The sequence below is a fragment of the Staurois parvus genome, unplaced genomic scaffold, assembly GCF_062004578.1.
Source record: "Staurois parvus isolate SC_StPar_1 unplaced genomic scaffold, SC_StPar_1.0 ptg000440l, whole genome shotgun sequence".
In the NCBI taxonomy this organism is placed as follows: domain Eukaryota; kingdom Metazoa; phylum Chordata; class Amphibia; order Anura; family Ranidae; genus Staurois; species Staurois parvus.
Window position 1 is genome coordinate 4274231 of NW_028318236.1, and position 14309 is coordinate 4288539.

Consider the following 14309-nt stretch of genomic DNA (forward strand, 5'->3'; position numbering starts at 1 on the left):
CCTCATCAAGGCCCTCTCCTCCAATCCTCGCCGACTCTTCTCCACCTTCAACTCTCTACTCTCGCCACCCCCATCTCCACCCAGCACCTCACTCGCTGCCCTTGAGATTGCCAATCACTTCAAAAACAAGATTGACACAATTCGCAAGGCTGTGCTTCCCCCTAGCACTCCTGGACCAGAACTGTCAGACTGGAAATGTACAGAGTTTCTTTTACCGAAGATTGTATTAAGCATGTTGAAAGAAAATGACAAACCATGAAAAATTGTATGATAAAAAGCGACATCAGAGAATAGAGAATAGGGAAACCTCATACAAAAACACACACCCAGGGGTCTAGATAACACTGTGTAAAACAGAGGGCCGCAAGTCCCACAATCACATCCTGAAATATAAAAGCTACATTCAAGAAAGACAGCAAAAAAAAAAAAAAACACAAAGAGAGCTTTGCCCTCTTGAGGCAATATTATCCCTGAGAATCATAGATTTGTTAGATAACAACAACAGATGATAGGCAATTGGTCTAATGTAAATAAACCATAGGAATGAAGAAAAAAAAAGAGTCAAGTAAATCCAGAGAGGGCCAAGGGGTCAAAAACCCCTGACCCCCCAATCCAGAAAAACAAAAAAGAAGGAAAAGAACAGAGAGAAGGGAGCCGGGAGACACAATCCCCACATAGGGAAATTGAAGAGGCAAAACCCAACACATCATAAATTAGTGAGCTTCGTGGTAAAATGAGAAACCTGATGGTAGTCCACCTGAGGTTGCCAGACCGAGAGAAACTTATCATGTTAATCCTCAAACGCTGCCGTCAATTTTTTTGTTGATAAAGAAGCCTTGGATCCTGGACCTGACCTCCTCAAATTGTAAAGTGTGGGACTTCCAAGAGCTAGCAATATTCTTCTTAGTAGCCATAAAAAAAGAAATTGACCAGTGAGCAGGGTCTGCGACGTAAGCCACGAAGTGGCTTAAAAAATAAGGCTTCAATAGGGTCTTTTTTAACCCTTTCCCGCCGGTGCCTCCCGGCCCTTTAAGAGTTTCAGAAGCTGGGAGGCAGGACGGGCGGGGTTTAGGGATCATGTGATCGCCGTGACGGCGGTCACATGATCAGGAAAGGTCCCGATTGAAAGAGCAGACCGGGACCTTTCCGCGAGTACCGGACATGTGTGCTGGGAGAACACAGGGTGCGCGCTCTCAGCACATATGTTTTTTGTTAATTGCATGCAGATGTGCGGCCGCTCGGTGTCTAGGCCCAGACGCCGGGAGGCCCCACATTTGTGTGCAGCCGGCGTGAAGAGGTTAAGGTTAATGGACGTAACGCAATAAATAAGATTATAAACCCTAGTCCACAAGTGGCGGCCCACTGGACGGGTCCACCAAATGTAGAGCATTGTACCCTCTAGAAAGTAGCCCCGAAAACACAGAGTCATAATCTGGTATAAATTTAGCTAGTCGAGATGGGGTAAAATACCATCTCGAAATTACTTTATAGGAGTTCTCTAATGCCGGTATGTTATGAGAGCATCGGGAAACCCCTTGCCACATAGACCCCCAATCCTCAGCAGAAATTTCCATCTGAAGCTCCACATTCCATTGCACACAATAAGCAGGTAGAGGTTCAGCCACTTGGTTTTGGATTGATAAATAAATTTGAGAAAGGGCACCTCTAGTGGAAGCCAATGCCTTAAAAAGCGATTCAGTACCAGAAAAGGTGCAGGGAGAATCTCATCTATGAATCAAAGGTGCAACAAAATGACGTAATTGCAAATAACGAAATAACTCCGAGGAAGGAATAGCATGACTCTCTCGAAGCTGAGCAAACATACGCATACCCCGGCCCACAACTAATGAGTGAATCGTCAAAAAACCATGAGTTTTCCACCATTGAAAGGCCATCTTATCAGAGTCCCCCGGGGGAAAAAAGCGTACAGTCGAATTGTAAAAGAGGTAAATGCAGGGAAAGTAGACCCACCGAATACTTACAGGAGTCCCAAATTTTCAAAGAATGAGCCAGGACAGGATTCAAAAGTTTAGGACGCGAGGACGGAGGAATCCAAGGCAAGGCAGAAGGCAAAAGGGATGTGTGTCCAAAGTACCTATCAAAGCCCACAAGGGTAAGTCCCTGACAGAAAAAAGCTGAATAAGAGGAGTAACAAGAGGGCTGCAATATAGTAGTGAGGAACGTTCGGGAGACCACGACCCCCCCCGAATACGTGGGCGGTAAAGCAACTGTTTAGACAAACGGGGATGCCCCGAAGCCCATACAAACCGCAAAATTTGACATTGCAAAATACTGGGTATATGAGGTGGAATCCGAACAGGAAGCAATCAAAAAGGATAAAGTATCTTGGGAAGGTAAGTCATTTTAATCGCTTGAGCCCTACCAAACGAGGATATGATCATGGACTGCAAAGAAGAGAGCAACTGGGTTAGCTGAGAAAGCAGAGTAGGAATATTTGCCTGATACAACAAATCATAAGAAGGTATAAGTTTAACTCCCAAATACAGACAAGGAAGAGAGGAGGTCCATTGAAACGGAAATTGGGATTGAAGGTGTGTCATAAGCAGTTGATGAAGGGAAATGTTCATAGCAACTGACTTAGTAGCACTCACATGTAAACCCTGAGAGATGAGCAAAATCAGTCAGAAGCGACAAGAGGATAGGGAGAGAAACAAATGGAGATGAGAGATACATATAATATCGTCTGCAAAAAGGGCAATTTTATGATGCAATCCCACCAACTCGAGACCCAAAAGACCTGTGTGGACGGGGGGTTGATCTTTTTATCTTTTTCCATAAGGAAAGGGATTATGTGTATTATTAGAGGTTCACCTACTCCACTTTTTGTAGCACTTTAGTTCATTCAAGTGGATTTGCACTTTATAGGTCCACTACACTTTTATGTATTTTATTTGTTGCTGTTTATTTGTATTCTATATGTCATTTATCTTTTTAGTACTAGCGCTTCACCAGTGTTTATATTATGTGGAGACCAAGTCTTCTGAACGGAAAGGTGGTCCGGAACTCCACCTAAGTCCAGCAGGCTGGTATCCTTTATCAGGACATTCCAGTGCATAGGAAGAAACTATTTTACCATCTACAACATTCCTAAGTAAATCGACTTGTCCAGAGGCCTCCCGCTGGGGTTTAATGACATTTTGGAAACCAATTACTGCGTCCTCCTGTCCAATATCCTCAAGACATTTTGTGGAGGGGCTTGGAATGAAACTAGACAAAAGGAATGGCCTTGAAGAAGACTAACTTCATCCCCAGAACACTCACGTAAAAAAAAAAATTGAGGGATTTGTCAATCTTTCTTACGAGAGATCCACTAATAAGATTAAGATGTTTGTCCAGAGGAAGGATTGCTCTTGCCTGGATGGTGGTCAGAATCAGGCCAATATATTTCAACCTTTGGATTGGGGTAGAATTCTATGGATTTTGAACCCAATCAAACCTTTCCAGAGAGTGCACTGTGTAACATCCATTAGTCTCCAAAAGAGAAGTGGACTGATCTCTCAGGGGTAAGTCATCTAGGTAACCTATAATAAAAATACCCCAGGAACAAAGAAACCACTAAAAACAGAGTCAGGATCTTAAAAAAACACAGGGGGCTATGGACAGGGTGAATAGCAGAGCCACAAACTGTAAGTGGCAGTTCTCCACAGCAAAGAGCAAACCAGTGGAAATAATGAAATGTGTAGGCAAGCATTTTTGATATTCACTGACTCCTTGCTGGAGATAGGTTTTTAAACCGTAGACTCTGCTTTCTTTTTAAGCATTAATAAGTGTACTTTTACCCAGAGTAACCTTCTGGATATAACCACCCACGCCTTAAAGCTTTGACATACACCAATAGCCACTAGCTGGTTGCCAGGCTGACCCAAACAGGGAAAGGAAGCTTTAAATAATAAGTAATAAGGAACCTTTGCTGAAAAAACAGTGGTCCAAGTAAGCTGAGCGAACAATATACCAATAAGCCATACAGGAGGTTGTGTGGCCATTGAAATATTTGCTGCGACCAGTAGTCCCACAAAAAAGCGTTGCTGTGACCTGTCCCACTCCAATGGAGTTTCAGCTGCGCCCTGTAGTCAAAAAAGAAGCCTCTGCCGTGACCTGTATATCCACCAGCAGAAGATCCACTGCAACCTGTAATCCCCATCACTACAGGGTACAACCCCCAACCTTCATGACATCACTGGTTATACTGCGCATGTTTACACACAGCTTAGCAGTCTAGAGCACATGAGTCAAACACAAGTCTTGTGGGCCGAATTCGGCCCTCCAGGACATATCATGTGGCCCTCACACCTCTCCTGCAGCTGTGCATCCACTACCCCAGCAGTCAGCAGCATGAAGAAGGAAAGAACTTTTCCTACAGATCCTGCGCCTCTGTGTACAGCTGCAGCACTCCCTTGTCTCCGCCTCCCTGGTCTCAGCTTTCAGCAGACTCCATAAGCTGACTATAGCCCTCCTCCGGACCTCCTCTAGATCTTGCACTTTCTGCTTCCCAGCTCCACCCCCAGCTTCACGGAAGAAGCACAAGGTAAGGGGGGTGCATTGTGATATAAGGGAGGATGGGGGGCTCTTGATACAACCGGCCCTTTGAGGACAACTATAATGCTTATGTGGCCCACAATGAAATTGAGTTTGACAACCCTGGTCTAGAGGGAAAACAGGGGCGGTAGGACTCTCTCTGCCCCTTGAATTTGCAATGGTGGATTTTGAAGCGGGGGCCCTTTGTGAGTACCCAACGAAAAAAAAAACTGGAATCTGTTTGATAGAAGCAATAGCTTATAGATTCACTTTAATGTCTCTGTCTATGTCAAGGCAATGTAGAGAAATTTCCTTTCAGTACCTATGAGCAGGGCACAAGCATGAAGAAAGGTTGGTCTAGACCAGGCATGGACAACTACAAGTCCCATCATGCCCCTGCCTCTGGAAGTCATGTTTGTAAGTGTTAGTCTTGCAATGCTGCATGGGAAATGTGGTTCCACAACAGCTGGAGGACAGCAGTGGCTCACCACTGATATAGGGAGTAAAAAAACCTTGTTACACTAAGTATGAACAAAGGCTCTTTATAAGAAAGGACTGCTAGTTCAGAGACATGTCTGACAAATGTGACGGATCAGAAAGGCTACTTTAATGGCATGAATTTCTAAGGGAATACTGATGGGTTCACAGTGTGGTTTCTGCAAGGCAGAGAGAACCAAGTTAAGGTCTGAAGGAAGCACAAGGCGCTGGAAAGGTGTCCTGATGTAAGAAACGCCTTGAATAAAGGTTTTAATATGGAATTAGAGGCCAAAGGACTTTGGAAAAGGACAGATACTGTAAATCTGAAACTTGATCCTTCAGGGTGTTAGATTCTGGTCAAGATCTGTTTGTAGGAAGGCTAGAATGAGAGGGATTAAAATGCCTATGCTCACATCAGGCAAAATAAGATTATTAGGTACAATATTAAATCTTCCTGGAAGTAGCTTTTCTTGCTTTTTTAATAAAACAGGAATCACAAGCTCAGAAAACCTTCCATCCATTAGGACCTGGACTGCAACAGTCATTCTGTTAAAACCTGAGACTGTAAAGCTGGTGGAATAGAGGACCCTTGAGATAGCAGATCTACACTGTTTGGAAGAGGCCTTGGAACATTTGAACGACATCTGAGGTTGTCTATTAACTAGGTTCTTCTTGGTCAGTTAGGTGCCAAAAAAAATCACTGTCTACCGCTCTTGCTCTATTTTGTGGCGCAGGACAGACAGAATGCTCAGTGAAAGGAAGGCATAGATCCACTTCACTAGAATCTAAGCATGTCCAAGTGTCAAGTCTTTCGAGTCAATTTAGAGTACCAGATTGCTGACTGCCTTTCGCCTTGGTCCAGTCGAGCAGATAAGTAAATATCCTATGGGAAGATTTACCCCCTTCATGACCAAGCCATATTTTGCTATACGGCGCTGTGTTACTTTACATGACAATTGCAACTGTACATGTACATGCAACTGTACACAAATTAAAATAATGTGATCACCACTGTTTTGTTTATATTTTTGTGCCAAGAAAGAGACCACAGATAAAAAAAAAAAATGTTTTACCTTTTCTGATATAAAACACATCCAATTAAAAAATGTTAAAAAAAAAAAAATTAAATTCCTTCATACATACAAATTATATATATATATAAAATTATTTATTTTAAAACTGTCCATTTTGGTTTCTGTTTTTGGCCAAGTGCATTATGAATTTTCGGTTGTGGCACCAGAATTTTCATTTCGATGCACCACTACTTTGTACCTCTGTGATTCTGACAAAATGAATTAAAAACACACACACACAAACACACATATACAGTCAGGTCAATAAATATTGGGACATCGACACAATTCTAACATGTTTGGCTCTATACACCACCACAATGGATTTAAAATGAAACAAACAAGATGTGCTTTAACTAAAGACTGTCAGCTTTAATTTGAGGGTATATACATCCAAATCAGGTGAACGGTGTAGGAATTACAACAGTTTGCATATAAGCCTCCCACTTGTTAAGGGACCAAAAGTAATGGGACAAAATAATAATCATAAATCAAACTTTCACTTTTTAATACTTGGTTGCAAATCCTTTGCAGTCAATTACAGCCTGAAGTCTGGAACGCATAGACATCACCAGACGCTGGGTTTCATCCCTGGTGATGCTCTGCCAGGCCTTTACTGCAACTGTCTTCAGTTCCTGCTTGTTCTTGGGGCATTTTCCCTTCAGTTTTGTCTTCAGCAAGTGAAATGCATGCTCAATTGGATTCAGGTCAGGTGATTGACTTGGCCATTGCATAACATTCCACTTCTTTCCCTTAAAAAACTCTTTGGTTGCTTTTGCAGAATACTGAGTCATTGTCCATCTGCACTGTGAAGCGGCGTCCAATGAGTTCTGAAGCATTTGGCTGAATATGAGCAGATAATACTGCCCAAAACACTTCAGAATTCATCCTGCTGCTTCTGGCAGCAGTCACATCATCAATAAATACGAGAGAACCAGTTCCATTGGCAGCCATACATGCCCACGCCATGACACTACCACCACCATTTAATCAATCAAATTCCTTTTTTGTACTCCCACAAAAAGTCACACTTTCTCCCTAGAAAGTATACAATCTCACATAACCTTTTTGTGATAACCATAAATTAAATATAATACATTCATATAATCAAAACTAAAGAAAAAATAAAAATAAAATAAAAATCTATAAAAATATGTGAATTATGTCCAAAAAAAATTTTTTTTTAAATAGCAATTGTGTCCAATGTCCAAATCCCAATTTTCCACCTTGATGCAGTTAGAAGGAAATCAATCCTAGATATTCTGAAATACCTCAAAATAAAAGAAAAGAAAAACCATAGTGCATTATCTTTTACATATATAACACTCCACTCAGTGCTCAACACAACAATCACTCTTAAATTGTGCAAAAAAAAAAAAAAAAAAACTTATACAAATACTCTTTTAATTTATATAAAATTCAAACCCAAAAAGTGAAAACTCTGTGATCACTATATAACCTTACACTTTGTGATCAACCACTTCAATTCCAAAAAAACACTCTGTGCACAACCCCTAGTGAATAGTGATACTAGGATACTAGGTACTAGTACCCTTTTTTATTCCAGCCACAAATGATACCAGGTACTATTACCCTCTTATAGTTGTTTTCAGGCATGGGCTATCAAAAGTACTCCTTCCTTTCCAATGCTTTACTTCAGGGGCAATCCTCCAATATCCTCATGAAAATAAACAGGCTCTTAGGCAGAATCCATATTAAAGGAACAAATTTAATCCAAACTTACATAAAAGAAAGCAGAATCCGGCTCTCAGCATTACTCCTTCAATGGCTTTTTACAAACATTTTAGTAAACCACATGTACACCACCAAAAAGATGGCTGCGGCGACACTTCCGGTTTGGCGTGCATCTTGACGTCACTCCCCTACCGCGTTTCGTCACTTCCGGACTGCATCACACGCCAAACCGGAAGTGCCGCCGCGGCCATCTTTTTGGTGGTGTACATGTGGTTTACTAAAATGTGTTATATATGTAAAAGATAATGCACTATGGTTTTTCTTTTCTTTTGAGGTATTTCAGAATATCTAGGATTGTTTTCCTTCTAACTGCATCAAGGTGGAAAATTGGGATTTGGACATTGGACACAATTACTATTTTAAAAAAAAAATTTTTTTGGACACAATTCACATATTTTTATAGATTTTTATTTTATTTTTTTCTTTAGTTTTGATTATATGAATTTATTATATTTAATTTATGGTTATCACAAAAAGGTTATGTGAGACTACCACCACCATGATTCACTGATGAGGTGGTATGCTTAGGATCATGAGCAGTTCCTTTCCTTCTTCATTCTCTTCTCTTCCCATCACTCTGGTACAAGTTGATCTTGGTCTTATCTGTCCATAGGATGTTGTTCCAGAACTGTGAAGGCTTTTTTAGATGTCGTTTGGCAAACTCTAATCTGGCCTTCCTGTTTTTCAGGCTCACCAATGGTTTACATCTTGTGGTGAACCCTCTGTATTCACTCTGGTGAAGTCTTCTCTTGATTGTTGACTTTGACACGCATACACCTACCTCCTGGAGAGTGTTCTTGATCTGGCCAACTGTTGTGAAGGGTGTTTTCTTCACCAGGGAAAGAATTCTTCAGTCATCCACCTGACTGTATATACATATACTGTTCTGCCCATATTGTTGAAAATAAATGTATGTAATGGATTATACTGCAATGTTATGTTATGTTGCTGCCATCTAGTGGTCAGAGTTAGTTATGCCTAGTTATATCAGGATTTGTCAGGAAGTGGTAATTTTCACAGAGGCAATAACCTCCAACCTGGAAGTTCCTGTCCTCCATTTCGTGACTGCTTCTGAAACTAGCAAGCATACAGTGAAGCTCCAAGCTATTCCTGGACTTATGGTGGAATTGTCCGTGAGTACACTCACTGGTAGGATGAAGCTGTTCTATAATGTTTAATGTACTGACACGTTTTGTTTGTATTTATGTTGTAGTTTTACAAAGTTATTCAGAACAAAGAATACATACAGATCTGATGTCTCACGTTTCTTGACTTCTGAATTATTGTTAGACTGTCTGACTAGTGTTATACAACAGTTCAATAACGAGAAGCAGATCATATACCGTGCTCCACAAACGATTACATCCCTTTTGAAAAAGTAAGATTTTAACCGCTTTCCCGCCACCTTATAGCAGAAATATTGCTACAGGGCGAAAGGGGTGCGCAAAACCACGTATATATACATGAGTTTGCATTTCCGGGTAGGGTCCCGGCCGGTGATTGCTCGCTGGCACCCAGTGATTGCAGAGCATCTCCGGTGGGGGGGAGAACTGTTTGTAACCAAAATAGTTCTCCCTGTCAGCTCGGACACACTGCTTTGGATGGCTGTGCATCCAAAGCAGTGTGCTTACAGTGACGCACACGGACGCAGCACTATGTAAAAAAGCACACAGTTAACGCTTTGATCGCCCCTCATGTTAACCCCTTCCTGCCCAGTGCAATTACTACAGTGTCAGTACTTTTTTTTTTTTAGCACTGATCACTGTATTGGTGTCACTGGGGATGTCAGTGACACCAAGTCAGTTCCCCCCCAGTGTCAGAATGCCTTCCACAGTTTCACTATAAGTCGCTGATCGCCGCCATTACTAGTAAATATTTAAAAAAAAAATCACAGTAAATATAGCACCATTTGTAAACGCTATAACCTTCACGTAAACCAAATAATGTACGCGTATTGGGATTTGTTTTTAGCAAAGACATGTAGCAGAATACATTTTGGCCAAAATTTATGACGAAATTAGATTTTTTAAATTTTTTTACTGGACATTTTTAGTAATCAAAAAATCACAATATTGTTTATTTTCTCAAAATTGTCAGTCTTTTTTTTTATAGCGCAAAAGAATAAAAAACGCACAGGAGATCAAATACCACAGAAAGAAAGCTCAATTCGTGGGAATAAAAAGATGCAAATTTTATTTGTGTGCAGTGTTGCATAACCGCGCAATTGTCAATTAAAATGAAAAAAAAACCGGCCTGGTCAGGAGGGGGGGGGGGGGGGGGGGGGGTAAATCCTCAGAAGGGCAAGTGGTTAAAAGTCCCGCTCCCCACTGAAAGACATTCCCTAAATAAACGAATTTTGCATTGGTACATGTCCTTCATGGCAGTGCTCACTTATTCATGCCTTCTAACAAAAGTTTGCAAGCTGGCCTTGAAAAAGCCAGAAAAATATAACAAGATTTGTCCATCGTAGACTTCAACACTATCATCTTTATGTCTGCTATGTACCTATATTTTTTCACTTGGTACATCATTTTAACAGCTATAGCCTTCTGGATGCTTCTGTTACAGTGTCTCAACCTGTACAAGGTACAGAGGCAACTTAATTGCACATCCCACCTTGATTTTGGATGATTATGATTGGCTTTCATAGTGATCACATAATCAAAAACCATGTTGATTAGTTCTGGATGTGTATTATTTGACCAGGCAGCTGTGGACAATGCAAAGGGAAAACTCAAAGGTGAGTGAGAATACCTATGATATGAGAAGACAATGAAAAGTCTAACAGATTCTGCTCATAAACAATGCCAATTTAAGGGAGAGTTGACCATCAGCTTATGAATGTTTCAAAACTTAGCACGTACCATTTGAAGATCTCGATGCACAAGTTGTTGCAGAGCATGCGTAAAGGCAGATGTGCTATCTTCTACTTTTATTCTAAAAGACAAAATAAAGCTAAAATGTATAAGAATACAACATAACAGCTTGAATAACACCAATAAAAGTATTTAAAACAAAGAACAAAAATGAAATATATTCCAAATTACCAGTCCTTCGACATAGTGGCTGGATCACCAGGTGAAAATAAACAAAAAACAAAAAAAGGAGACTGTAGGCACTAACACACTTTTTGTGTTAGGTTGACAACATTCACTTACTGTATTCTGTTTAACCACTTGCCCTCTGAAGGATTTATGCCGCTTAATGACCAGGCCTCTTTTTGCTACTCGGCGCTGCACTAATTCAACTGATAATTGCGCGGTCATGCAATGCTGTTCCCAAACAAAATTTATGTCCTTTTTTTCCACACAAATAGAGCTTTCTTTTGGTGGTATTTGATCACCTCTGCTCTTTTTATTTTTCGGGCTATAAACAAGATTGTACAAATGTCTAAATAGTGGCATGCGTGAATAAAAATTGTCTACGTATAAGTGGTACCCCATATGGAAAAAGGATGACACACAATCCCAAACTATCTTGCCACTGCTCTCCATGTAGTCTGGGCATCCGTTGGGCTCCACATGACTATCTTTTCCCTCGTAAATTTGAAAATTATATGTATAGCCTGTTGCCCTCTCACAGGTCTTCTACATCTTGACCCCATATCTGGCACGCTCGCTGGGGAGAAATTGTTTGAATGCAAGGCGGCCAGAAAAATGAATGAGGGACTCATCAATGCAGATTTATGCTGGGGAGTATAGACATATGCAAATTTTTGGTTAAGGTGATTTACGAGGGGCTGAATTTTGTGGAGCGGGACAAATTCAGGGTCCCCTCGAGGACAACAGAGTGTATTGTCGTTGAAATACATAAAACACGTTATACTCTCATATCTATGCCTGGCCAGGGCAGCAGAGAACACGGACATATGAAGAATCGGGTCGCAATTCATTTTTTTCAGTAATGCCCATGTTGAGGGTTAGGCCCCAAAAAAATATAAATTCGGAAACCAAAATGAGTTTCCATGTGAATGGTCTGGAAAGGTTTGAATTTGGGTTGGCGGCGATAAATTGTTGTACGTATAAAATGCTTTGATCCACAATCAATGCATACAGATTTTCCGTGAAAAACAGCTCCAAAAAAATCAAGGGGAGGAGTTAAATTTGCTAATTCCACCTGAATTCCGGGTTGGGCAGTGAATGGAGGAAGTACGGGTGTGGGCTGCCAATCGGGATTTGCAAGCAAATCCGGAAGGATACTAGGGGCTCTACGGGCCTGTGTGTGAATTCTTGGTGGTTGCGGGACAATACTTGTGCTCACCACCGCACCGGCTTGTACTGGACTTATGGGACTCACCACGTCGGCAAGTGATACTGCAGTGCTGGTATTATTATTATTATTCAGGATTTATACAGCGCAAACAGTTTGCTCAGCGCTTTACAATATAAAGGGAGACAATACAGTAACAATACAGTTCAATACAAGAGGGTTAGAAGGGACCTGCCCCTTGGAGCTTACAATCAAAGAGGTATGTGAAAGAACAGGATGTGCTAGGCCACTGCTGCTCGCCAGTTCACCAAAAGGTAGCGCGGCACTAGTACTGGCACTGTGCTGCATATGAGAGTCATCAAAATTTACCAACAAGTGCTAACAGAGATCAGGCCTGATTCTGCGTACAGGCTGGCAGGTGCCAGGGCTGATCCCGCTAACACTGCAATTTTGGGTACGTTATACTAATGTGAACGCTGGTATAATGCTGATCTGATCAAAGATATTGATCCGTTCAGACACTATATTAGCAATGGAGGTTAATTGTGTATGAGCGTGTTCCTGGCAATCAAGGGGTCAAATTTGATTACTGTTGTACTGACGGGCAATATGAAGCCATCTGGGAGGGGCGTGAAAACTACGGGAGTGCAAATGGCAACGCCAGATATGAGTCTATCTCATATATTAGTTTCACCTTTTAAGTTGCATTACTGAAATAAATAAACTTTTGCACGATATTCTAATTTTTCGAGTTTTGCCTGTACTTTGCAGCTTACTATAGGGGCATCCTGAATGCAAGATGAGCCAGAAGCACTGGAGAGGAAGCTAAATGGAGGACAACCAGGGCTGCTGTGTGCAAAACAATTGCACAGATTAGGTAAGTATGACAAGATTGAAGTTTAGAAAAAAAAAAGGTTTACAATTACTTTAAGTGCTCTGTGCAGGGAAGATCAGCATATGAACCCAGAGAAACTGGAGGATGATGGACTAGAAGTAATATAAGGTATTGCAACTGGATTAGCATCTTCTTTATCAATATAGAGCAGTACATCGGTGAATTCATGATACCATCTCCCCGACACCAGCAGCACTCATGCAGCCCTACAGAAGAACACTGCCACCACATTTCACTGTAGCATTTTTCTTTGTACTCCTCACCTTTGCGACACCATACAGTTATGAAGCCATAAGTCCCAAACACATTTATTTTGGTCTCACCACTTCAGAGCAGTCTTCTTTTTCAGTATGAGCCCTGGCAAATTCTAGGTGGGCTTGTTTGTGCATGGGCTTAGGAGAGGATTCCTTTGTGGATGACACCCATGCATGCCATTCCTCTGCAGTGCATGCTGTATTGTGCCACAGGAAGCAATCACCCCACTTTCTATTTCTTTAGCTAACTGCAGTGAACTTCCATGGAGATTTTCTTCAACCTTTCTCAGAAGACGCTCCTGTCGAGGTGTTGACTACCGTGGACAGCCTGGATGTCTCTGAGAAATAGTTTCAGTTCCTTTTTTCACTTTTGCTACAATATTATGACTGATAAGCAAAGCTTTGCTGATCTTCTTGTAGCCTTCACCTTTCTTGTGCAAAGAAATTAATTTATGGTATTTCTCTTCCATGTGGTGACAGCATGAAATGGGATGGGATTTTCTTTAAGTAACACCCTTTTATAATCAACTGTCTGCTAGACACCTGTTTAATGAATAGACTCACCTGTAGTTGAAATCTTGTTAAATAGGTAGGATTTTGGGGTCTAAAATATTGCTTTGCTCCTAAGACTTTCATTGGGGTATATTCATTTTTTCAATATGGTCTTGAATGAATGTTAGTAAAAATACTTTGTGTGTGCAAATTAATAATTCTTGTTTGCAATCAATGGCCCACATGTGTGGGAGTATTTTGTAGTACAGTGTCTCATTGAAAATGTTGATTCTGAAAAGAAAGTAAAGGTTTTTTGACACATTTTTTGGGGTGTACTCATTTATGCTGAGCTGTGAGAATAAGTATGTGTGTGTGTTTGTGGGTGTATAAATATATGTATTATATATATATATATATATTTATGTGATCAATTTCACTGTTCACAGCGTAAATAAACCCTTATGGTAGTGATTATGTGCTATTTTATTTTGAGTGCCATCATGACAGGTGATAAAAAAAGGCATACGGCTGCTACTAAATGTCTTAGCTGGCCATATACGTATTGCTTTTCACACGAGAATATTCAAACAAAAACTCTTTGTACATTCGCTGAATGGA

At 40.9% G+C, this 14309-nt stretch overlaps 1 protein-coding gene across 1 annotated transcript in view; it reads right to left on the reverse strand.

The window, feature by feature from the left end:
- The window catches only part of PIWIL4 (piwi like RNA-mediated gene silencing 4), a 277179-nt gene that overhangs the window by 161212 nt on the left and 101658 nt on the right, over positions 1-14309 (reverse strand). The window contains exon 8 of the mRNA XM_089687941.1: positions 10706-10778. Coding sequence (XP_089544067.1) covers positions 10706-10778 — 73 coding nt within the window. The remainder of the gene's footprint in view (positions 1-10705; positions 10779-14309) is intronic.